The sequence below is a fragment of the Bos taurus genome, chromosome 11 (assembly GCF_002263795.3).
Source record: "Bos taurus isolate L1 Dominette 01449 registration number 42190680 breed Hereford chromosome 11, ARS-UCD2.0, whole genome shotgun sequence".
NCBI lineage: Eukaryota > Metazoa > Chordata > Mammalia > Artiodactyla > Bovidae > Bos > Bos taurus.
The window spans coordinates 101,646,964-101,673,714 of NC_037338.1; the positions used below are offsets into that span (position 1 = coordinate 101,646,964).

General features: G+C 47.1%; 1 protein-coding gene across 2 annotated transcripts in view; it reads left to right on the forward strand.

Moving 5' to 3' along the window:
* Positions 1-5,963: 5,963 nt before the first annotated feature.
* Positions 5,964-26,751, forward strand: part of PRRT1B (proline rich transmembrane protein 1B) — a 44,049-nt gene continuing 23,261 nt past the window's right edge. For both annotated transcript variants that reach the window (XM_059891858.1, XM_002691609.6), the window contains exon 1: positions 5,964-6,032. In XM_059891858.1, coding sequence (XP_059747841.1) covers positions 6,023-6,032 — 10 coding nt within the window. In that variant the 5' untranslated portion in view covers positions 5,964-6,022. The remainder of the gene's footprint in view (positions 6,033-26,751) is intronic.

Here is a 26,751-nt window from a genome sequence, read left to right on the forward strand (position 1 = left end):
AACTCCGGGAGTTGGTGATGGACAGGGAGGCCTGGTGTGCTGTGATTCATGGGGTTGCAAAGAGTCAGACACGACTGAGCGACTGAACTGAACTGGGGTCTTATCTCTAGGACACTTAAGACATAGAGGCGCTAGACAGAAGGCGGGGGTAGGGACTCTTGATCACAAGAGCATGTGTTTGCTGGTGAACAGGCTGCTATCTAGGGTGTGTGGGTGTGTGAAGGGGCTCGAGTCAGTTTGAGGTCTCTGCAGGCAGTTGGCCAAACACAGTGGATGCCAGGCAGCAGAACGATGGAGCATCTTAGTGAACTCTGAGCAGGGAAATCCCACAGTGAGGCTGCCGTGCTCAAGGCACATAGAGGGCCTGGCATAAGGCCTGGCTCTGAGGAGGTGCCTGTTCTGTCTTCGTCTCTGCCTTTGCCTATTTGGCATTTGTTCCTCACAGGGCCAGTTATATTAACTATATTTTTTGTATGTGCACGTGTGCTCAGTCGTGTCTGACTCTTTGTGACCCCGTGGCTGTAGCCCACTAGGCTCCCCTGTCCGTGGAATTTTCCAGGCAAGAATACTGGAGTGGGTTGCCATTTCCTCCTGCAGGAGATCTTCCCCACCCAGGGATCGAACCCATGTCTCCTACATTGGCAGGCGGATTTTTACTGCTAGTGCCACCTGGGAAGCCTATTTTTGTGTGTGTATATTTATATATATTTAATACTGACACTTTTGTGGGGAGGGCGGCGTGCTGTACAGGTTGTAGGATCTTAGTTCCCTGACCAGGGATTGAACCCTGGCCCTTGGCTGTGAAAGCGCAGAGTCCTAACCACTGGCCTGCCAGGGAATTTCTGTTATTTTTTTTGTATTCTTCTTTTTAAAAAATTATTATTATCTTTTGGCCACGCTGCATGGCACGTGAGATTCTAGTTCCCCAACCAGGGATCAAAGCCGCAGCCCCTGTGTTGGCTGCTCAGAGTTGGAACCACTGGAAGTCCCTTCTTTTTTTTGTATTTATTTATTTGGCTGTGCCAGTCTTAGTTGTGGCACTCAGGATCTTTGACTGTTTTTGTGGCACGTGGGATCTAGTTCCCTGACCAGGGATCAAACCTGGGCCCCCTGCATTGAGAACTCAAGAGTCTTAGCCACTGGACCACCAGGAAGTCCTCATTTTTGGTATTCTTGTTGCTCCAGCACAAGGCTAGCCACTGGTGAGGGACAGCAAAGGGAGCCCATCTTTCACAAGCAAACCAGCCCACCCCCAACCAGCTCTCATCTAACCCTACATGCTCCCACCAAGCCCCAGGCCCACACGCCGTTCCAGACCTCCCACCCCGCCCTCTGCCCGGCTGACTCTTCCCAGCATGCCCTGGTCCTCTCCCACAGCTGGACCGGGCCAGCTCCTCAGTGTTCTCCGTGGAAAGCACGGACCACAACTGCAACTATGGAGCGGGTTTTGCAATCATCTGCTTGATGTTTGTCTCTAGAGCTGAGCCCTGAGCCCGGTGAGGGCAGGGCTGTGGCTGCTTGTTTGGCCGACTCCGCCATGTGCAGGAAGCATCTGTCATTGCTGAATGAGCTGAATGAGTAGTGGGGTTGAGACTCAGCCTTGATTTTCTCAGAACCAGGTGAGGCAGAGCTCTGGGATTCTTGCCCCCATCTTCACCATTGCCCCACCGGGTCAAGTTCATAGGAACACAGGAAACCTGGCTTTCCAACGTGGCCCTCCTCCCCCATCCCCTTAGCCAGCCCCACTGCCTGCAAAAATTGTCGGTTTATCCCCCTCAGGTCTTTAAGCTTTTGTTGAACACAAGTTGATGCTCAGTGCTTGGGTTGACCAGGTGCCTGACATTTTAAGAGAATTGCTAGTTTCCCAATCCCAGGTGTAACTCATGCTCATTGCAGAAAATATATACACACAAACATGCACACGAAACTAAAATCAACCCTAACCCCTCACCCGAGGAGAACCATGGTGTTGTATTCTGGTATTTGCTCTTCTGGTCTGATACAGCTGTGGCTAGATAGTGAAAGTTAAACAAGGTCTGGTTATATATCCTGAATAGGAGTAAAGCCTTACACAACCTGTCAAAACTGCAGAAATAGCAGGAATAAACCCACGGATCATTACAAGTGTGTGTGTGTGTGCACACGCTCGGTGTGTCCAACTCTTCACGACCCCATGGACTGTAGCCCTCCAGGCCCCTCTGTCCATGGGATTTCCCAGGCAAGACTGGAGTGGGCTGCCATTTCCCACTCCAGGGAATCTTCCTGACCAGGGATCAAACCTGTGTCTCTTGCATCTCCTGCATTGGCAGGTGCCTTCTTTATCATTGCACCGCCTGGGAGCCCATGAATAGCTGAAGTGGTAAACGGTTAATAGTAAAACTTGATTGTGTAAAAGACAGTTTTTGAACAAAGAGCTTGCAAAGCAAAACACAGAATAAGGCTCAGGGTACGTTATTATAAAGCAGCTCGGGCAGTGAAAGGCAGTTGACTGTATTCTTCTCCGTGATTGATTATATTAATAATGCTGGGATTTTCTTAGGTGATAGGGAATGGTTCCCTACACCAATTCTGGGAAACGGTTTCAGCTGTGCTTATGATTTCCAGAGGCAGAAGGAAGGAATGACTCCAGTCAAGTTACTCTTGCAGAATAAGCTACATTAAATTTTGTTTGTATGGCTTAACTGTCACGAAACCAAACTCGAGTCTGTTTGTCTGAACGTAACAAAGCCAATCTACTCACACCAGGTTGTGGTGAAGGAAAACGGAGCGTTTATTGCAGGCACCAAGCAAGAAGTCCAGGACAAGCAGTGCTTAAAAGTCCTGAACTCCCCAAAGGCTTTTAGGGAAGGTTTTTAAAGACAGGGTGAGGGAGGGGGTCTTGCGATGCACGATCAGCACTCCGACATTCTTCTGATTGGTTGGTAGTGAGGTAATCAGGAATCAACATCATCAACCTGCTAATTCTAACTGGCCTGGAGTCTGTGTGCTTGTGGGCAGCAGACAGTTAACTTCTTCCACCTGGTAGAGATTTGGGTATGTGCAAAACAGCTCAAAGGACACAGCTCAGAATATTAACTATAGCCCTGGAGGAGGAACTAAAGGTCCTTGCCTTTAATAGCTAAACTATTATTATTTTGTCTTGCTTGACTGTTTTTCTTTCTGCATTTTCTCACTTCTCTGATTTAATGTACTCTTTAGAACTTGGGCTTCCCTGGTGGCTCAGCTGGTAAAGAATCCGCCTGCAATTGGGAGACCTGGGTTTGCTCTCTGGGTTGGGAAGATCCCCCGGAGAAGGGAAAGGCTACCTACTCCAGTATTCTGGCCTGGAGAATTCCATGGGTTTTACAGTCCATGGGGTAGCAAAGAGTTGGACACAACTGAGTGACTTTCACTCACATAGGACTTGGGGAAGGCATAGGACACTCGTGGTTTTTCTACAGACAAGAGGCAGGTGGAGGATATGGCAGGGGTTGGGGTCTGTTCTGGGAATGCCACATAGGGTCCTGCTTGGTTACAAAACTGGTTTTGTCTACCCAGGGAACGTTCAAGGCTGGTCTTCGTTTGTTTTTTATTTTAACAAACCCATTTTCCTGATGGGGAAATTGAGAAGCAGAGAGATTACATGGTTCACCCAAGGCTTGTGGCTGCAAATGGACCTCCAGTCAAGAGCCAGGCCCCCACGCTCGCACACATACATGCTCCAGACGTGGAGGAGGGCATCGTCCGCCCAAGATAAGAAAGGGAAATACGGTATCCAGGCCTTGCGAGAAGGCTCTCGTTGCCAATGGTTGAAGCCCAGTTGCCCATGAAGGGGCCAGAACCCGATTGTGCCTTGGGGGCTGGGAGTCAGAGTCACAGCCCCACGCACAGTAGCAGGTTCTAGAACTGGCCCTCTGCATATGGCTGGAGACTGAAAGGGACTGTGCTTTTGTGAGACTGAAGCAAGCCGCTCCCCCAGTGGCTCTGGGCAGAGTCCTCCCGCAGAAAGTGGAACGGGCCCTCCACGTGGTACAGAAACGCCAAGTGGAGAAACAAGATGGTTCACCAGAGGAGCCACCCGACTCGTGCTGCAGGCGCACGTGCGGCTCACGCAGGGCATCTTTAGAGGTTTACTTCTGCTGACCATGAACTCACGGTGATGCCGAAGCCCATGAGACCTGCCTCTCGTGCAACAGCAGGTGCAGCAAATGGGCCGATTCATATCTGAGAAGACAGGGAAGTCTGGCATGCTGCGGTCCCTGGGGTCTCTGAGTTTGAAATTACTTTCCAATAAAAAGTTTTAAAAACCATTTGAAGAGAAAGCACATGGACTAGAGTGTTGTCCAGTCGCTCAGTCGTGTCCAACTTCGCAACCCCCTGGACGGCAGCACACCAGGCTTCTTTGTCCTTCACTATCTCCCAGAATGTGCTCAAATTCATGTCCACTGAGTCATGGACATGGTGACACTAGCTAACCATCTCATCTTTTGCTGACCCCTTCTTTTGCCTTCAATCTTTCCCTGCATCAGGGTCTTTCCCAGTGAGTCAACTCTTCACATCAGGTGGCCAAAGTATTGGAGCTTCAGCATCAACCCTTCCAATGTATATTCAGGGTTGATGTCCTTTAGGATTGACTGGTTTAATCTTGCAGTCCAAGGGACTCTCAAGAGTCTTCTCTAGCACCACAATTCGAAAGCATCAGTTCTTCAGTGCTCAGCCTTCCTTATGGTCCAACTCTCACATCCGTATACGACTACTGGAAAAACTATAGCTTTGACTATACGGACCTTTGTCAGCAAAGTGATGTCTCTATTTTTTTTTTTTTTTTTGCATCACCACAGAAAAGACATTATGAAAAACATACAGATTTTAAAAGGACTAGATGAAAATTCTAACCGTGAAGAGTAAAGACTGACACGTTTTGCAGGGACTCCCCTGGTGATCCTGTGGTTAAGACTCCACACTGCCAATTTGGGGAGTGCACCTGTGTGTAAAACTCAAGCCCTAGACCACTTCCCTGGTGGTTCAGCTGGTAAAGAATCCACCTGCAATCCAGGAGACCCTGGTTCAATTCCTGGGTTGGGAAGATCCCCTGGAGAAGGGATAGGCTACCCACTCCAGTATTCTTGGGCTTCCCTTGTGGCTCAGCTGGTAAAGAATCTGCTTGCAATGCAGGAGACCTGGGTTCGAACCTGGGTTGGGAAGATCCCCTGGAGAAGGGAACGACTACCCATTCCAGTATTCTGGCCTGGAGAATTCCATGGACTGTATAGTCCATGGGGTTGCAAAGAGTCATACACGACTGAGTGACTTTCACTAATAATGCTAGACCACTGAGACCACTAGTCTACTACAGGGCACAGACAGAACCGCCCCCCAACCCCCAAACCCTGGTCCCCTCCTCCAGGGTTTGCCTCCTCTTCCTTGGTCCCAGGGATCTCTCTTCCCATCTTGGGAGCTCAGCTATGAATTGAAATTGCTGTCTGGCTTGTGGGTGTAGTTTATCTAGCATTTCTGGATGTTGGAGTAGACCTGCTTTGAATTCTCCAATCTGGCAAGTCTCAGGGAACAGAAGTGTCACACACATTGTTTTAAACCCCAGAAGATTTCATATGAAAATCTACACTGCTGGCTTCCCTTGCTGGGAGACACAGAAGGGGAGACTGGGCACTCTTCGGATCCACAAGGCCCTTGTTGGCCACCAGTGCATCCAGCTGGGCTCTCCGGCCGGCGGGTCTCCCGCACTCCTTCACCGCCGTCCCCCTCCGCCCGTTCCTAGCTGGGCCTGGGCTGCGCCCCTCCGACTCGGCCCCCTTCCTTGGGGCCGACCGGGCGCGGGTCTTGCGGAGGCGGCCAGGCCACACGGGTTCGGGCCCCAGCGGCCCGGGCGCGCGAGGAGCCACCTGTTGACCCAGCCGCGAGCAGTCCTGCGGTCAATGATTAACCGGCCGCGCAGCGCGCACCAGGAAACCCGAGCTGTCCGCGAGAGCGGAGCCGGGCCCGACGGCGGCGGCGGGAGGCGTGCAGCCTGGCTGGTCGCGCCATGGACGCAGGTAAGGGCGGTGGGCACGGTGCGCGCTCCCACCCCGGCCCGGCTCCCGGGGAAGGCGGGGGCGACCCCCACCCCGGGCCCCGAGGCTGGCTCCGCGGGGTCCCAACCTAGCCCTGCCCTGGGACGCCTCTCCCTGCCGCCGGGGACTGGGGGAACCGGCGGCTGCCGCGGGAAGTTTCGGGGACCTTGGCTGTGCCCCCGTCTGCAGGGTAGGCGCCCCCGCGGGAGAGCTGGTGGGGGGCGACCCTCAGCTCGGCCCTCGGGCGGGCAGCAGGTGCCCCTGCAGTGGCGATCTGGGGGGCCGTGTCCCCCGCACCCCACGCCCGGTCCTTTCTCTAGTAACTTTCTTCGCCCCTCTGGTCAGGCTGAAGTCCTTGGAGCAGGGGAGGGGCGACCCTGGCGGGGTTGGGGGGCAGAGATGGGGAGAGCCCCCGCAGACTGAAACAGGGACCGAGGGAAGTGGGACGGGGGCGCGAGATAGAGAGCTGGACGGACTGCGTAGGGGGCGCGGGAAGGCCCCGCAACTTTGGCGTCCGCGGCGCAGCCAGCACTGGGGGCCGGGGGCGCGCTGATCCGAGAATCCCCTGGCCCCAGCCCTAACCTCGGGCGGGCCAGGGGCTGCTGGTGACGGCGGGGGGACCGGAGCCGCGGACGGTGCGGTCTGCCTAACAACCCCCGCCTCCACCACCAACCTGGGGCGGGGGCGCCCCTAGGTCTCTTCTGCAAGGGTCTCCCAGGGGGTTGCTGCTGCCAAGAGGGACCGGGCCCCGCCTGGCTTTATCTGCCGCCGCCACCCCAGACCTCCAGGAAGCGCCCCCTCTTCCCCACCCTCGAGTACCTCCCACCCGGCTCCCGGCCCCCCTTTTCCGGCTGGAATGTCCCGGCGAGGCTCAGGTGTCAAGAACTCGAGAACCCGAGGCCGCGGCGCGGCAGACCGGCCAGCGAATGTATTTACTCTGCGGCCCTATCTCCGCGCCATCGGGCCAGGTATTTGTCCAGGCCGCCCGGGACAGCTGCGGTTTTTGTTATGATAACTGGGGCAGGGGCTGGCGTCTCCGCGGGGCGCTCGGTGCCCGAACTAGGAGGAGGGTGGGGAGGTTCAGGTTACAGCTGTGAACCTCAGCGAATAAGGCCCATCTGGGGCTCCCCTGGGACACTCCTGTAGGAGGCTCTCAAAACAGAGCCTGGCCATGTGTCCACTAGTGTTATCTTTAAAGGATCCTTTTACTTTTCTTGTCCCCATTTACACGTGAGGGAAGGGAGGATGGGGAGTTTAAATCTCTTAAATTCGCACAGATGACAAAGCTGGCTCTGTTTTTTTTTTTTTTAAGATAACTGAGACACTCAGCTTTAAAAGTTTTTTGGCTGCGCTGGGTCTTCCTCGTGCTGGGGCTTTTCTTGCAGGCACCGGGGCTCTCTTGTGGCTGGGGGAGGAGGGGTGCTATGCCTTTCCAGTTGTGGGGTGCCAGCTCTCTCTAGCTGTGGTGGCAGGCTCAGTTAGTTGCCCCGCGGTGGCATGCGGGATCTAGTTCCCTGACCAGGGATTGAACGCGCAAGCCCTGCATTGCAAGGCAGATTCTTAACCACTGGTCACTGCAGACATAATTATTCTCAGGGCCTGGCACCTGATAAATGCTTCAAAACAGTAGCTGCTCACTTGAACATCTTCGTGGCAAAGCTTCATCCACTTAGCAGCCGTACAGGCACCTAACTTTGCTGAAATGATGGTGTTTTGGTAGGATTTGTTGTACAGAATTGTATTTTTTCTGAAGTATGGTCGATTTCCTGCATTGTGTTAGTTTCGGGTGTGATTCAGGTATATATCCGCTCTTTTTCAGATCCGTTTCCATTACAGTTTATTACAAGATACTGACTCTAGGTCCCTGTTATAGGTCCTTGTTGTTTATCTGTTTTATATATTAGGAGTTCGTGTGTTAATCCCAAACTCCTAATTTATCCCTACCCCCCAATTCCCCTTTGGTAACCATAAGTCTGTGAGTCCATTTCTGTTTGTTGTCTGTTTTTTTAAGTAAGTCCATTTGTATCATTTCTTAGATTCCACATGTAACTGATATATGATATTCGTCTCTGTCTGACTTACCCACTGAGTGTGATCATCTCTCCATCCATCCCGAATTGTATTTCTGAGCCTAGAACACTAGTCCACTGGAGTTGCCCAATGACAGTGTGTGGGACTGAATGTCTGGCTGGCTAGGTGCCTCCACCTGGGTGCGTATTCAGAGGGTGATCTGGGGGCTTTGTGTACCAGCGGAGGTGAATTTTGGCTGAGAGCTTCCTAACTCATCTCCCCACAGTGGCCCTTTTGTTGCTGTTGCCTTGATTATTTAAAACCTGCAGCCCTGGGTGGCTGGGTGGGTGAGGTTGGGAGCTGCCCTGGTGCCTCCCCCAGGAATATTTAGGCTAGCCCAGCCCTCCAACAGATCAACAACCCTGAAGCGCCCCCTCGCACCCCCAGATCCTTCTGGAAGAGCCCAGCTCTCTGGGTCAAGCTTAGAAGTCACAGGTCTTGCTGATGTTGTGTGACCTCATTTCTCAATGGTTTTCATTTCCCCTGTCTCTTGCACATTCCTCAGACTGGCCAGAACACCCTTCCAGTTTCTTCCAGCCGCTTCCTAACCTCAGATCACGGACCCCGTCTTAGCTGAGGGTCCAAGCACTGTACAGCCACACACTCATCTCATTCCCACGATGACCCCGAGAGGTGGTGGTGTCCCCATTTTAAGGATGAGGAAACCGAGGAGGCCCTGGGTGGGGAAGCAGCCCAGGCAGTCTGGCTGCTGAGCCCGAGCTCCTGGTTGTGACCCAGACCCTCATCCCAGGGACCTCCCTGGCGGTCCAGTGGTTAGGACTCAGCATTTTCACAGCTGGGGCCTGGGTTCAATCCCTGGCCAGGGAACTGAGATCCTGTAAGTTGAGTGGCACCGTTGGGGGAAAAAAAAAAGACCCTCATCCCATATCCACCAGTCCAGCTCTGCCCCGGGCACTGAGGGAGGAGGGAAAAGAGGCGTGTGTGATTCACCCTGCCGCTCTTGGCAGCTCATTTCCCCTCCTCCCCTCCAGATGGGGTTGGGCTGGGTGCACCCCACTGCACCCACCAGTCCCCCCACTTGTCTGTATCCATCTGGCGCTCTACCTCCCTTCTGGCCCGGCCACTGTGGCCTCTCCCTTTATTCAGCCTCTGCCTGCCCCCTACTCTCCTGCCCACATCCCGGTCCTTCCTGCTCCCAGAGGAAACCTTCTGTATCAGTGATCAGTTGGCTTTTGTTGCGGAACAAACCAGCTCAGAACTTAGTGGTCTAATACAGCCGGCATGTGTTGTCAGGATCGTGTGGGTCTGCAGCGTGGGGCCGACTCCCTGGGGCTGAGTGGTCTGGGGACTGGCAAGGCATTGCCTGTGGGTGCCCCCATTCTCCTCCTTGGGGCCGGTCCAGTGGGTGGCAGAAGGATTCCCAGCGGCGAGAGAGAGCAAGCCCCAGTGTGCAAGTGTTCAAAAGCATGTTTTTTTCTTTAAAGAATGTCATCACTTTATTTGCGGTATAATTGAAGTACACCAAGCTGCCTCTATTTAAAATGTGCGTTTTGATCAGTTTTGACATATTGTGCATCTCTCTTCAGCAATCAGTACATCAAAATAACAATCTTCTTCTTCTTCTTTTTTTTTTTTACTATTTATTTATTTAACTGTACCAGGTCTTCACTGTGGCATGTGGGGTCTAGTTCCCTGACCAGGAATCGAACCTGCACACTCTGCATTGGGAGTTCAGAGTTTTAACCATTAGACCATAAGTCCGAAAATAACAGTTTTTACCCCCAAAAGTTTCCTTGTGCCCCTGGTAATCCCTTCCTGTGGCTATGGGTGGCTTTCTGTCCATCTCAATGGCACATTATTCTAGGATTTTATATACATGGGATCATATAGCCTGGACACTCTTCAACTGGCTGCCTGTCCATGGCTTAATGATTTAGCGATCCATCCACATGGGCTTCTGTGCATATCCAGAGTTCATTCCTTTTTACTGCTGAGGAGTTGTAACTATTAAACAAATTACAGGTGGTCCCCAACTACAAATTACAGATGGTTCAGTGGTCTGGTTTCCGACTTGACAGTCGTGTGAAGGTGACGTGCATTTGGTAGAAACCGGACTTTGCGTTTTGAGTTCTGGTCACCGCCGCCCTGGCAGCCTGCAGTCTGCTTCCATCACAACGCTGGCGGCAGCAGGGCCATGGCGCCCCATCACCCACTGAACCACGAGGGTACATTGCAGCCATTCTGTACCCACTCAGCCATTCTATTTTTCACTTTCATTCCAGTGTTCAGTGACAGGAGATACTCAAGCACTTGATTGTCAAATAGGCTTTGTGTTGGACAGTTTTGCCCAACTGTAGGCTGTTGTAAGTGTTCTGAGCAGATTTAAAGCAGGCTGGTCTAAGATTATGATGTTCTGGAGGTCAGTGTACTGAATACATTTTTTTTCCCCCCAACTGCATGGCTTGTGGGATCTTAGTTCCTCGACCAGGGATAGAACCCATATCCTTGGGAGTGAAAGTGCAGAATCCGAATCACTGGACCACCAGGGAATTTCCCTAAATGCATTTTAACTTAACAATATTTTCAACTTTTGATGGGTTTGCTGCTGCTGCTAAGTCGCTTCAGTCGTGTCTTTGATGGGTTTTTCAGGGTACAAACCCCATTGTGAGTCAAGGAAGATCTGTACTCTCAACACTTGGGTGTTTTTTTTTTAATATAATTTTATTGTGTGTTTGTTTATTTTTTGGCTTCATGGGGTCATCTTGCAGGAGGGCTTTTCCCTAGTTGCAGAGAGCAAGGGCTGCTCTTCACTGCGGTGGACAGGCTTCTCATTGCAGTGCCTTCCGTTGCCGAGCAGCGGCTCTAGGGTGTGTGGGCTTCAGGAGTGGTGGCTCCCGGGCTCTGAGCACAGACTGGCTCAGTAGTCATGGTGCACGGGCGGCACGTGGCATCTTCCCAGACAAGGGATTGAACCCGTGTCCTCTGCATTGGCAGGTGGATTCCTCTCCACTGTGCCACCAGGGAAGTGCCCAGCACTTAAAGAAGCCACATTTTAAAGAACCCATATTTATTACCGTGCAGTCTGGGGTGGCTGGGTGGGGTGCCTGTGTCTTGAGTGTCTCCTGAGGTTGTAGTCAAGTCATCAGCTAGGATACAGTAACCCCAAGACTCAGCAGAGGCTGAAGCACTGCCTGCAAACTCACTGACCTGGTTGTCCTCAAATTTTGGTGCCTCATGGGTGGTTGGCTGTTGGACGAGGGCCTCAGCATCCTGCCATGTCACGTGGGCCTCTCCTATTATGGCTCATTTCCTTCTGGAGTCACCAGAGACACACGGCAACCGAGAAGAAGGCAGGAACTTTTTAAAACCTAATCTCAGAAGCAGCCGCACATCTGCTGCCTTAGTCTCTTCACTGGAAGTCATGCAGGGGCTTCCCGGGTGGCGCTAGTGGTAAAGAACCCACCTGCCCCTGCAGGAGACGGGAGAGAGGGCGGGTTCGATCCCTGGGTCAGGAAGAGCCCTTGGAGAAGGAAATGGCAACCCACTCCAGGATTCTTGCCTGGAGATTCCCCATGGACAGAGGAGCCTGGTGGGCTACAGTCCATGGGGTCGAAAAGAGTCGGACACGACCGAAGGGACTGAGCATGCATTCGGGAACTTCCGTGATGGTCCAGTGGTGAAGAGTCTGCCTTGCGACGTGGGAGACACGGGTTTGATCCCTGGTGGGGAAACTAAGCTCTCACACGCGACTCCTGAGCCTGCGTGCTCTGGAGCCAGTGCACCGCAGAGCTGTGAGCCCCAACAGAAGAGCTCCCACGAGGCGACTGTGACCCAGTGCAGCAGATAAATACATCAGTGTGTGTGTGTGTATTTTAAGTCACTCGGTGTGGTGGACACTCAAGGGGAGAGAATTATGTGTTGGGGGTCAGGGCTCATAGAGGGTGCCTCCTGCAGACATAGTCCAGCGTATGGACACGGCACAATTGCTTTATCCATTCAACGGCTGTGGGCTCTTGGTTGTTTCCAGTTTGGGTCTATTGCAAACAGAGTTTTCTGTAAACATTTGTGTGGTCATGCGTTGTTTGTATTTCTCGAGTAAATGCCTGGGAGTGGAATAGCTGAATCTTGATGGCGTATGTAAGTTCAACTTTTTAAGAAATTGTCAAACTATTTCCCAAAGTGGTTGTTACTGTTTTATTTTCCTATTTGCAGTGTTTGAAAGTTTCCATTGCTCTACATATTTGCTACAGCTTGCTAAGGTCAAGTTGGTTGCTCCTGTTTTTTTAATTTTAGCTATCCTAATGGGTGGTGATAGCTCGTGGCTTTAGTTGGCATTTCTAATTTTTAAAATAATTTTACTTATTTGGCTGTGCTGGGTCTTCGTTGCTGCGGGGGCTTTCCCTAGTTGCGACGAGTGGAGGCTACTCTCTGGTCATGGTGTGCGGGCTTCTCATTGCGGTGGCTTCTCGTCGCAGAGCACAGGCTCTAGGGTGCTCGGATGTCAGTATTTGTGGCTCGTGGGCTCAGCAGTTGCAGCTCCCAGGCTCTGAAGCACAGACTCAATAGTTGTAGCTTAGTTGCTCCATGGCATTTGGGATCTTCCCAGATCAGGGATTGAACCTTTGTCTCCTCTGTTCTTAACCAGTGAGCCACCAGGGAAAGCTGGCATTTCTAATTTTGATGGCATTTCTGATGACTAAGGACGTGGAGCATCTTTTATGTGCTTACTGGGCATTTGAATGTCTGCTTGGAAGTGTTTACAAGTATTTTGTCCACTTTCTTATCGGGATATTTGTCTTATTATTGAGTTTGAGTTCTTTATACAGCGTTGATAGAACCCTTTGTCTGATAGATGTGATAAATTTTCTCCCACTCAATGACTTGCCTTTGTAATTCTTTAGTTCAGTCGCTCAGTCGTGTCCGACTCTTTGTGACCCCATGGACTGCAGCATGCCAGGCCTCCCTGTCCATCGCCAACTCCTAGAGTTTGTTCAAACTCATGTCCATTGAATTGGTGATGCCATCCAACCATCTCATCCTCTGTTGTCCCCTTCTCCTCCCACCTTCAATCCTTCCCAGCATCAGGGTCTTTTCAAATGAGTCAGCTCTTCGCATCAGGTGGCCAAAGTATTGGAGTTCTTAGTAATGTCTTTTAAAACAATATTTATTTGGTTGCATGTGGTCTTGGTTGGAGCCTGCGGGATCTTGTGCTATGGCACCCAGACTTCCTAGCTGTGGTGCGTGGGCTTCATTGCTCTGTGGCTCGTGGGATCTTAGTTCCCCCACCAGGGATGGAATCTGTATCCCCCGCGTTGCAGGGCGGATTCTTAACCATTGGACCCCCAGGGACATCTCTGCGTCTCACACCTTGATGTGTTCTTTCTTCGTGGTCGCCCAGTTCAAACTTTTCTGTTTGCCTCATGACTTTATTTTTGGTCCATGAATTCTTTAAGGGGTATTATTTAATTTTCAGATAGTTGATGTTTTCCTAGATACATCATTAGTATTGGTTTCTAATTCTCCTGTGGTCAGTTGGGATGCAGTTGGGATGATTTCAGTTCCTTTAACGTTGGTTTGCTTTATGGCCCAGTATGTGGTCTGTCTTGGTAAATATACGTTGTGTTCTCGAGAAGAACGGTATCTGCAGTTGCTGGGTACAGTATTCTATAAACATCTGCTGGATCAAGATGCTTCGTAGTATTGTTCAGATTGTCCGTGTGCTTACTGATGGTTTGTCTGGTTCTGTCAACTGGTGGATGAAGGTATTAACATCTTCTGTAACTGTACATCTTGCATGTTTCTCTCTAACTCTACCAACTTCTGTTTCGTGTAAATTGAAGCTCTGCTATTAGGTACATGTGCATTTATAATTGTTAATGTCCTCCTGGTAAATTATTCTTTTTATTATTAGTGTTTCTCTTTATTGCTGGTAATACGTTTTTTGTTTGTTTGTTTTGGCCACACCTTGCAGCTTGTGAGATTTAACCAGGGATTGAACCCAGGCGCATGGCAGTGAAAACACCGAGTCCTAACCATGGGACCACCAGAGAGCTACCTGGTGGTGGTCTTAGTCTGTTTAATGTGATCAAAAGAGCCCATTCCAGCCTTTTTTGCTGAGTTTGTGTGGCCTATCTTTTCCTACCCATTTATCACTTCTGAGTATTTTAAGTGTTGTCTCTTGTCATTTGCTTTATAGGTCTTGGTTTTTATTTGTTATGTCAATCTCCGATTTTTAATCGGAAAGTTGAGATCAGCATTTATTGTAATTATTGATATGTTTTTAAATTATTGATATAATGTGTGTTAGTTGCTCAGTTGTGCCCAACTCTTTGAGACCCCGTAGCCCCCCAGGCTCCTCTGTCCGTGGAATTGTCCAGGCCAAAATACTGGAGTGGGTTGCCATTCCCTTCTCCAGGGGATCTTCCTGACCCAGGGATCAAACTCAGGTCTCCGGCATTGCAGGCAGTCTTCACCTGCTGAGCCAGCAGGGGAGCCCATTGATATGATATTTAAGCCACTTGTATTGTTTTCACTTTGTCGCCTCTGCTCTGTTCCTCTGGTTTCTACCCCCTTCACTCCTGTGCTGTGCCCGCTTCCCAGCTTTGTGGGTATTCATTTGAATATTTTTCTAGTATTCCATTGTAATTTATCTCTTGGTGTTTTTGCTGCATAGTTTCTGGTTATCTTTTTTAGTGGTTGTGCTGTTCCAACCAGGGTTCTTGGCCTCCTTCGTCAGTGAACTCGATCAGAGGTCAGACACAAAATCCAGGCAAGGCTTTATTGAGGGCCCTGCTGCGGCGGGGCTGGGGGATTGAGAGCGAGTAACAGGTTCCCTTGCTTCCTCACTTGCTGAAGAGGTGGACCAAGCTGCTTCCTTATATGGGGTGAGGGTAGGGGTCTCCAGGGTCCGGCTGGAGGGGTGGCTTAGGTGGCCTGCCCACTCCTTGGGAGGTTGTGTGTGCAGAGGGCATGCACAGGACCATGCATTTGCTCCCAACCCTGCTCCCCAGGCTCTTGGAAACTGGCAGTTGGGTTGTTTGTTTTTAATCTCTTTGTATCTTTTTGTCCACAGTGTGCCCTAACTGCACATGCGTGCTGTTATTTTTAGTCCCATATGGACTCTGTGTATTTTGTGGTTGGAGGAGAGGTGTGTCCAGGTGCAAGCACTGAAGCAAAGGGTCCCAGGCTCCAGGCCTGTCTCAGGTCTAAGGATTAAAATACATACCTAACTTCTCACAGTCTCCTTAGAATTAGTATTGCATCACTGTCAGTAAGGTGTAGAATCTTGTAAATTTATAGATCTCTTTACCTTCATCCCCATGCATTAAGCTTTTATAACTTTAATAAGTGTTATAGTTTTCACATGTACATGTTGCAAACTCATCATAATATGTTATAATTTTGGCTTTCAACAGTCATACATTAGAGGATTTAAGAGGAAAAAATTATCTTTTATATTCACCCCAATTGTTATACGTCTATAGTTCTTCCTTTATTTCTCAAGTTCCAAGTTCACCTCTGGTATTATTTCTTTTCAACCCAAAGACCTTTTTTTAACCTCTCTGACGGAAAGGCTCTGGTAAGGAATCCTGAGTTTTCTTCCATCTGAGAATGCCTTACTTGCGTAGGCAGAACTCTAAAGATGGTGCCTGTGTTTCCCTTCCCTAGCTATTCTGCCAAACACCAGTGCAGGTGCTGCTGTGAAGGGATTTTTACAGACGGAATTCAAGTCCCAAGTCAGTTGATCTTAAAGTACAGATTTTTCTGGATGGGTCTGACCCAGTCAAATGAGCCCTTTAAATGCAGAGATCTCTACCCAGTAGCAGAAGGGAAGACAGGGAGTTTTGAAGCATGAGAAGGATCTGATGTGCATTCCTGGCTTTAAAGATCAAGATGGTCATCTGGGAAGGGTGGTGAGCAGCCTGCAGGAACAGAGCCTCAGAGCTAGAATTTGCCAACAACCCAAATGAACTTGGAGGTAGATTCTTCCTTCGAGGCCCATTCCACTTAACACCTGGATGAAGACCCTGAGTTGAGTCAGCCGGCACTTCTGACCTACGGAACTATTAGCCAGGACATGAGTGTTTGGTGGTCTTTCCCCATTTCAAAAAGCTGTAAAATGCACATATCATAAAATGTACCATCTTAACAATTTTTCAGTGTACAGTTCAGTGGTACTGAATGCATTTACATTGTTGTGTAACCATCACCACCATCCACCTCCCTATTTTCTTTCATCTTTCCAAACTGAAACTCTGTCCCCATTAAATAGTAACTCTCCTCACCCCTCTTCCCCAGTTCCTGGTAACCACCATCCCCCTTTCTGAGTCTGGTCAGAAAACTAAGATCATGGCATCTGGTCCCATCACTTCATGGGAAATAGATGGGGAAACAGTGTCAAACTTTATTTTTTTGGGCTCCCAAATCACTGCAGATGGTGACTGCAGCCATGAAATTAAAAGACGCTTACTCTTTGGAAGGAAAGTTATGACCAACCTAGATAACATATTCAAAAGCAGAGACATTACTTTGCCAACAAAGGTCCGTCTAGTCAAGGCTATGGTTTTTCCAGTGGTCATGTATGGATGTGAGAGTTGGACTGTGAAGAAAGCTGAGCGCCAAAGAATTGATGCTTTTGAGCTGTGGTGTTGGAGAAGACTCTTGAGAGTCCCTTGGACTGCAACGAGATCCAACCAGTCCATCCTGAAGGAGATCAGTCCTGGGTGTTCTTTGGAAGGAATGATGCTAAAGCTGAAACTCCAGTACTTTGGCCACCTCATGCGAAGAGTTGACTCATTGGAAAAGACTCTGATGCTGGGAGGGATTGGGGGCAGGAGGAGAAGGGGACGACAGAGGATGAGATGGCTGGATGGCATCACTGACTCGATGGACATGAGTTTGGGTGAACTCCAGGAGTTGGTGATGGACAGGGAGGCCTGGCGTGCTGCGATTCATGGGGTCGTAAAGAGTCGGACACGACTGAGCGACTGAACGGAACTGAAGGGCCTCAGACAGTGGAGTCTTTTTGTGACTGGTTTATTTTATTTGGAATAATGTCCTTAAGTCTCTTCCGTGTTGTCAGAATTTCCTTCCTTTTAAAGGCTGATGATACGCAGTTGTGGGAATAAGCCTCGCTTTGCCCATTCGTCGGTCGGTAGACCCTTGGGCTCCGCCTTTCAGTCTCCTGACCGGTGCTGCTGTGAGCGTGGGTGCGTAAGCATCTCTCCCCTGCTCTCAGTTCTTCTGGATGTGTCCCCAGAAGTGGAATTATTGGCTCCTGTGGAAATTACTTCTTTTCTTTTTGGTTGCATTGCGTGGCTTGTGGGATCTTAGTTTCCCAACCAGGGATTGGACCAGGGTCACAGCAGTGAAAAGTGCCGAGTCCCAACGACTGGACCACCAGGGAATTCTCTGGAAATGTGTACTTTTTTGAGGAATTGGTTTGTTTTCCACAGTGTCTGCACCATTTTACATTCCCACTAACAGTGCACAAGGGTTCCAATTTCTCTACATCCTCGCCTCTGGGTTTTTGTTTTTTACAAAAGTAGTCATTATCACAGCTGTGAGGTGGATGGGCGTTGTATGCCACTGCGTTTACGATAATTTGTTGTACAGCAGTAGAAGAGGCACACGTGCCTCCATCCTGAAGGACTTTTCCTTTAGATGTTGATTTCTGGGTTGCAAGTTTTCTCCATCAGCTGTTTAAGATGCTGATCCTCAGCTATCTCTTGACTGTCTATGGAATTCAAATTGCTGTTCCCCTGTGTGTGTGTGTGTGTGTGTGTGTATAATGGGTCGTTTTTCGCCTCCAGTTTTCAAGGCTTTGATGTTAAATCTTTTGGTTTTGAGAGTTTGGTGGTGTTTTGGCTGCGCTGTGTGGCATACGGGGATCTTTAGTTCCCTGACCAGGGATCAGACCCGCACTGCCTGTAGTGGAAGCTCAGAGCCCTGCCCGCTGGACCGCCAGGGAGGTCCCCGAGAAGTGTTCTGATGCTGTGTCTGCGGAGTTTTCTCCCACAGAGCGCCTGTTGTGGATATTTAGAGTTTGATGAATTTGTGTTGTGTAGGTAGTTAGCCATTATTACTGCAAATGTATTTTTCCCAAAATCTGTCCTGGGACTTGACATGGAGTTAAGACCTTTTCCTGTTACCATAGGCCCCTGAAGCTCTATTCTGTTTTCCCTTAATCTCTGTCTGTAGGATTGGTGCTTCTTCAAACTCACTATTTTTTTCCCTGTCACCTCCATTTTAATATTGACATCAGTGAATTAAAAAAAATTCAGATATTATGTGTTGAAAATTTCTTGTTCCTTTTTTTAAATCCATGTCAAACTTTCTAATTATTTATTGAGAATGTTTTTCAAGTGTGTTTATCTTTGCTCATGGAGTTTGTTATAACAGTTGCCTTTTCTGATAATTCCAACATCTCGGGTAGACATATGTTGATTGTCTTTTCCCTTGAGGACTGGTCACATTTGCCTCATTCTTGGTATGGCGAATGATTTTTGGATTGGGTCCTGCACACTGCACATATTATGTTGTATAAATTCTCAGTCCTAAAGGAAATCAACCCTGAGTATTCATTGAAGAACTGACGTTGAAGCTCCAATATTTTGGTCACCGCATGGGAAGAGCCAACTCATTGGAAGAGACCCTTCAATCTGGGAAAGATGGACAACAGAGGGTGAGATGGTTGGAGGGTGCCACCGACTCAGTGGACATTAGTTTGAGCAAACTCTGGGAGATGATGAAGGACAGGGAAGCCTGGAGTGCTGCGGTCCATGGGGTTGCAAAGAGTCAGACACAACTTAGCGACTGAGCAACAATAAACCCTAAGTCCTGTTATAGTTCCCTGGAAAGTCTGGAGTTATTTTATTTGATGAAGCAATCAACCTAGGTAGTTTCAGATCGCTAGTTGGTGTACCTTCTATAAGTAGCATTTCCAATCTTGGTCCAGGTTTCTGGGTTTTTTATTTGAGGTGCAATTGGCATTACATTACCGTAGTATCAGGCGTACAATGTAAGGATTCAATATCTGTATACCGTGTATAATGATCACCATAGGAAGAAAATTGTTTTCTTGTGATGAGAACTTTTAAGAATCAGTTCCCTAGCTACTTTCAAATATGTTGTTGGTTCCGTTGCTAAGTCATGTCTGACTCTGATCCCATGGACTGCAGTACCCCAGGCTTCCCTATCCTTCACTGTCTCCCAGAGTTTGCTAAAGCTTGGGTCCATTGAGTCCATGATGCCATTCAACTGTCTCATTCTCTGTCACCCCTTTCTCCTGCCCTCAATCTTTTCGAGCATCAGGGTCTTTTCCAATGAAAGAGACAGCTCTTTGTATCAGGCGGCCAAAGTATTGGCGTTTCAGCTTGAGCGTCAGTGCTTTCAATGAATATTCAGGGTTGATTTCCTTTAGGATGGACTGGTTTGATCTCCTTGCTGTCCAAGGGACTCTCGAGAGTCTTCTCCAGCATCATATTTCAAAAGCATCAATTCTTTGGTGCTCTGCCTTCTTTATGGTCCAGCTCTCACATTCATACATGACTACTGGAAAAACCATGGCTTTGACTATCCAGACCTTTGTGGGCAAAGCAACATCTCTGCTTTTTAATACGCTAAGTTTGTCATAGCTTCTTTTCCAAGGAGTGAGTGTCTTTTAATTTCATGGCTGCAGTCACCGTCCACCGTGATTTTGAAGCCCAAGAAAATAAAGTCTGTCACTGTTTCAATTTTTTCCTCATCTATTTGCCATGGACTGATGGGACCAGATGGCATGATCTTAGTTTTTTCAATGTTGAGTTTTAAGCCAGCTTTCCCACTCTTTTCTTTCACCCTCCTTAAGAGGCTCTTTAGTTCTTCTTTGCTTTCAGCCATAAGGGTGGTATCATCTGCATATATGAGGTTGTTGATATTTCTCCCGGCAATCTTGATTCCAGCTTGTGCTTCATCCTGCCTGGCATTTCTCATGATGTACTCTGCATATGTAAGTTAAATTAGCAGGGTGACAGTATATAGCCTTGACATACACCTTTCCCAATATTGAACCAGTCTATTATTCCATGTCCGGTTCTAACTGTTGCTTCTTGACCTGCATACAGGTTTCTCAGGAAGCAGGTAAGGTGGTCTGGTATTCCCATCTCTTTCAGAATTTTCCACGGTTTATTATGATCCACACAGTCAAAGGCTTTAGCCTAGTCAATGAAGCAGAAGTAGATGTTTTTCTGGAATTCCCTTGCTTTCTCTATGATCCAGTGGATATTGACAATTTGATCTCTGGTTCCTCTGCCTTTTCTAAATCCAAATTATACATCTGGAAGTTCTTGGTTCACGTACTGTTGAAGCCTAGCTTGAAGGATTTTGAGCATTACCTTGCTAGATGTGAAATGAGCTCAATTGTGCAGTACTTTGAATATTCTTTGGCATTTCCCTTCTTTGGGGTTGGAATGAAAACTGACTGTTTGCAGTCTTGTGGCCATTGCTGAGTTCCAAATTTGCTGGCATATTGAGTGCAGCACTTCAACAGCAGCATCTTTTATGATTTGAAATAGCTCAGCTGGAATTCCATCACCCTCACTAAAGCTTCTAAGGCCCACTTGACTTTGCATTCCAGGATGTCTGGCTGTAGGTGAGTGGCCACACCATGGTGGTTATCTGGGTCATGAAGATGTTTTTCGTATAGTCCTTCTGTGTATTCTTGCCACCTCTTCTCTATCTCTTCTGCTTCTGTTAGATCCTTGCCATTTCTGTCCTTTATTGAGCCCATCTTTGTATGAAATGTTCCCTTGGTATCTCCAATTTCCTTGCAAAGATCTCTAGTCTTTCCCATTCTATTGTTTTCTTCTATTTCTTTGCACTGTTCACTTAAGAAGGCTTTCGTATCTCTCCCGGCTATTCTCTGGAACTCTGCATTCAGTTGGGTTTATCTTTCCCTTTCTCCTGTACAGTATTATTGGAGATTCACCATGCTATACACTACATCTCCAGGACTTATTTGTTTTATAACTGAATTTATACCTTTTGACCCCCTCCGCTGACTTTGCTCACCCCCATCCGCATTTCAGACAACCACGGTCTGTTCTCTGTATCCATGAACTCGGGTTTGTTGTTTCCGATTCCACATGTGAGTGAGGTCGTGCACTGTTTCTCTTTCTGTCTGACTTACTTCACTTGACATAATACTCTCAAGGTCCATCCACATTATTGCACATGGGAAGATTTCATTCTTTCTTAGTGGCTGAATAATATTGTAAGTGTGTATAACGTATTTCAAGGCAAGATTTTTGTTAATATGTTTACACACAAACACACACACATTTTCTTTATCTGTTCATCCATCAGTGGATACTTAGCTTGTCTTAACTACTGAAAATAATGCTGCAATGAACACGTTGAATGCATATAGCTTTTTGAGTTAGTGGATTTTTTTTTTTCCTTCAAAGACCCAGATCGGAATTTCTGAGTCATACAGTGGTTCTTGGCTTCCTTGGTGGCTCAGTCGCTAAAGAGTCTGCCTGCAGTCTGGGAGACCTGGGTTTGATCCCTGGGTTGTGAAGATCCCCTGGAGAAGAGAAAGGCTACCCACTCCAGTATTCTTGCTTGGAGAATCCCATGGACAGAGGAGCCTGGTGGGCTACAGTCCATGGCGTCACAAAGAGTCGGACATGACTGCGTGACTAACTTTTTTTTTTTTTTTACAGTAGTTCTATTTTTAATTTTTTTCAGGACTCTCTATACTGTTTTCCATAGTGGTCACACCAATTTACGCTCCCACCAATAGTGCATGCACATGGGTTTTCTTTTTTCTACTTCCTCGCCAACACTTGTTATTTCTCTGCTTTTCGATGACAGCCATTCTAACAGGGGTGAGGTTTGATTTGCATTTCCCTGATCAAGCATCTTTTCAAGGTACCTTCTTGGCCCTCTGTATGTCTTTGGAAAATGTCTGCTCAGATCCTCTGCCCGATTTTTAATTGTAGGTTTATTTTTTGCTATTGAATTATATGTGTTTTTATAAATATACTTTGGATATCAACCCATATAAAATACATGATTTGCAAATATTTTCTCCTGTTCAGTAGGTTGCCAGTTCACTTTGTTGATGGTTCTCCTTGACGTGCAGTAACTTGTAAGTTTGACGTTGTCCCAGCTTGTGTGTTCTGGCTGTAGTTGCATTTGCTTTTGGCTTCAAGGGGACTTCCCTGGTGGCTCAGATGGTAAAGCGTCTGCCCACAATGCGGGAGACCCGGGTTCAATCCCTGGGTCAGTAAGGTCTCCTGGAGAAGGAAATGGCAACCCACTCCAGTATTCTTGCCTGGAAAATCCCATGGACAGAGGAGTCTGTAGGCTATAGTCCATGGGGTCACAAAGAGTCGGACATGACTGAGTGACTTCACTCACTTGGCTTCAAATCTAAAAAACAAAGTCAGTGTCAAGACTAATATCAAGAAGCTTACTGCCTGTGTTTTCTTTTGGGAATTTTATGGTTTCAGGTCTTACATTCAAGTCTTTAATGCATTTTGAGTTAAATTTGGGGTACTGTGTTCGTTTATGGGTGTGGTGTAGTGGGCAGAATGTACTGTTGAATCTTGTTTGTCAATATTTCCTGTTGAGGATGTTTGCATTGTGTTTATCATGGATACAGGTTTGTATTTTTCCTGTGGCATCCTTTTCTGATTTTGGTATCAAGGCAATGTTGGCTTCATAAATGAGTTTGGAAGTGTTTTCTCCTCTCTCGGTTTTTCATATAGTTTGAGGATTGGTATTGACTCTTTGAGTGTTTGGTAGCCATCTGGTCTTAGAGTTCTATTTGTTGCAAGGTTTTTGATTACTGATTCTCCTTAGTTCAGGAAGCAGTCTGTTCAGGTTTTTTTCTTTATGATTCAGGGGGTTGAGCTGTGTGTCTAGGAATTTGCTTGTCCTCTGGTTGTCAGATTCGTTGGCGTGTAACCCTTCATGGTCTGCAGGAGCCGCTGGATTGCTGTGGTGTTGATGGTAAATGTGTCCTCTATCGTTCTTAATTTTATTTAAATCTTCTTTTTTCCTTAGTCTAGCTAAATATTTGTCCATTTTGCTTATCATTTCAAAGAAGCAGCTTTTAGTTTTATTAATATTTTCTATTGTCTTTTTAGTCTCTATTTCTACTCTGATCTTTGTTATTTTCTAACTTCTACTAGCTTTGGGCGTCATTTGTTCTAGTTCCTTGAGGTGTAAATTTAGAATATTTATGAGATTTCTGATGTTGTATAGGCATTTATTTTTATGAGCTTTGCTGCAGCTCAAGTGTTGGTCTGTTCTATCCATTTTCATTTGTCTGAAGGTATTTAAAAATTTTTTTTCTTTTGATTTCTTCTTTGACCCATTGGTTGCTCAACAGCATGTTGTTTCATCTCTGTGAATCTTCCAGTTTTCTTCCTATAATTGATTTCTTGTTGGCAAAGATGCTTGGTGGGATTTCAATCTTCTGAAGTTTAGAAAGGCTTACTTTGTAGCCTACTATGAACTATCCTGAAGGATGTTCCATATACACTTGATAAGAATATGTATTCTGTTTATTTGGATATACATTCTGGATATGTGTGTTTGAGTTTATCTGGTCTAACATGTCCTTTAAGGTTGCTGTTTCCTTATACATTTTTTTAATCTGGTGATTTATCCATTGATGTAAGGTGGATATCAAGGTTCCCTATTATTGTATTGCTATCAATTTCTTTCTTTAGGTCTGTTGTTATTTGCTTTTATACTTACGCACTCCTATGTTGTGTTCAAGGCAAATTGGAAGTGGTCAAACAGGAGATGGAAAGAGTGAACGTTGACATTCTAGGAATCAGCTAACTAAAATGGACTGGAATGGGTGAATTTAACTCAGATGACCATTATATCTACTACTGAGGGCAGGAATCCCTTAGAAGAAATGGAGTAGCCATCATGGTCAACAAGAGTCAAAAATGCAGTGCTTGGATGCAATCTCAAAAACGACAGAATGATCTCTGTTCGTTTCCAAGGCAAACCATTCAATATCACAGTAATCCAAGTCTAGGCCCCAACCAGTAATGCTGAAGAAGCTGAAGTTGAATGGTTCTATGAAGACCTACAAGACCTTTTAGAACTAACACCCAAAAAAGATGTCCTTTTCATTATAGGTGACTGGAATGCAAAAGTAGGAAGTCAAGAAACACCTGGAATAACAGGCAAATTTGGCCTTGGAATACGGAATGAAGCAGGGCAAAGACTAATAGAGTTTTGCCAAGAGAACGCACTGGTCATAGCAAACACCCTCTTCCAAAAACACAAGAGAAGACTCTACACATGGACATCACCAGATGGTCAACACCAAAATCAGATTGATTCTATTCTTTGCAGCCAAAGATGGAGAAGCTCTATACAGTCAGCAAAAACAAGACCAGGAGCTGACTGTGGCTCAGATCATGAACTCCTTATTGCCAAATTCAGACTGAAATTGAAGAAAGTAGGGAAAACCACTAGACCATTCAGGGATGACCTAAATCAAATCCCTTATGATTATACAGTGGAAGTGAGAAATAGATTTAAGGGCCTAGATCTGATAGATAGAGTGCCTGATGAACTATGGAATGAGGTTCGTGACATTGTACAGGAGACAGGGATCAAGACCATCCCCATGGAAAAGAAATGCAAAAAAGCAAAATGGCTGTCTGGGGAGGCCTTACAAATAGCTGTGAGAAGAAGAGAAGCAAAAAGCAAAGGAGCAAAGGAAAGATATAAGCATCTGAATGCAGAGTTCCAAAGAATAGCAAGAAGAGATAAGAAAGTCTTCCTCAGAGATCGATGCAAAGAAATAGAGGAAAACAACAGAATGGGAAAGACTAGAGATCTCTTCAAGAAAATTAGAGATACCAAGGGAACATTTCATACAAGGATGGGCTCGAAAATTAGAGATACCAAGGGAACATTTCATACAAGGATGGGCTCGATAAAGGACAGAAATGGTATGGACCTAACAGAAGCAGAAGATATTAAGAAGAGGTGGCAAGAATACACAGGAGAACTGTACAAAAAAGATCTTCAGGACCCAGATAATCACGATGGTGTGATCACTGACCTAGAGCCAGACATCCTGGAATGTGAAGTCAAGTGGGCCTTAGGAAGCATCACTACGAACAAAGCTAGTGGAGGTGATGGAATTCCAGTGGAGCTATTTCAAATCCTGAAAGATGATGCTGTGAAAGTGCTGCACTCAACATGCCAGCAAATCTGGAAAACTCAGCAGTGGCCACAGGACTGGAAAAGGTCAGTTTTCATTCCAATCCCAACAAAAGGCAATGCCAAAGAATGCTCAAACTACCGCATAATTGCACTCATTTCACACGCTCGTAAAGTAATGCTCAAAATTCTCCAAGACAGGCTTCAGCAATACATGAACCGTAAACTTCCAGATGTTCAAGCTGGATTTAGAAAAGGCAGAGGAACCAGAGATCAAACTGCCAACATCTGCTGGATCATGGAAAAAGTAAGAGAGTTCCAAAAAAACGTCTACTTCTGCTTTATTGACTATGCCAAAGCCTTTGACTGTGTGGATCACAATAAACTGTGGAAAATTCTTCAAGAGATGGGAATACCAGACCAGCTGACCTGCCTCTTTAGAAACCTATATGCAGGTCAGGAAGCAACAGAATTGGACATGGAACAACAGACTGGTTCCAAATAGGAAAGGGAGTGCGTCAGGGCTGTATATTGTCACCCTGCTTATTTAAGTTATATGCAGAGTACATCATGAGAAATGCTGGGCTGGAAGAAGCACAAGCTGGAATCAAGATTGCTGGGAGAAATATCAATAACCTCAGATATGCAGCTGACACCACCCTATGGTAGAAAGTGAAGAGGAACTAAAAAGCCTCTTGATGAAAGTGAAAGAGGAGAGTGAAAAAGTTGTTTTAAAGCTCAACATTCAGAAAATGAAGATCATGGCATCTGGTCCCATCACTTCATGGGAAATAGATGGGGAAACAGTGGAAACAGTGTCAGACTTTATTTTTTTGGGCTCCCAAATCACTGCAGATGGTGACTGCAGCCATGAAATTAAAAGACGCTTACTCTTTGGAAGGAAAGTTATGACCAACCTAGATAGCATATTGAAAAGCAGAGACATTACTTTGCCAACAAAGGTCCGTCTAGTCAAGGCTATGGTTTTTCCAGTGGTCATGTATGGATGTGAGAGTTGGACTGTGAGGAAAGCTGAGCGCCAAAGAATTGATGCTTTTAAACTGTGGTGTCGGAGAAGACTCTGGATAGTCCTTGGACTGCAAGGAGATCCAACCAGTCCATTCTGAAGGAGATCAGTCCTGGGTGTTCTTTGGAAGGAATGATGCTAAAGCTGAAACTCCAGTACTTTGGCCACCTCATGCGAAGAGTTTACTCATTGGAAAAGACTCTGATGCTGGGAGGGATTGAGGGCAGGAGGAGAAGGGGACGACAGAGGATGAGATGGCTGGACGGCATCACCGACTCGATGGACGTGAGTTTGAGTGATCTCTGGGAGTTGGTGATGGACAGGGAGGCCTGGCATGCTGCAATTCATGGGGTCGCAAAGAGTCGGACACGAATGAGCGACTGAACTGAACTGATGTTGTGTGATATAACGTGTGATATGACAAATGTCATATCTTCTTGTTGGATTTGAGCCCTTTGT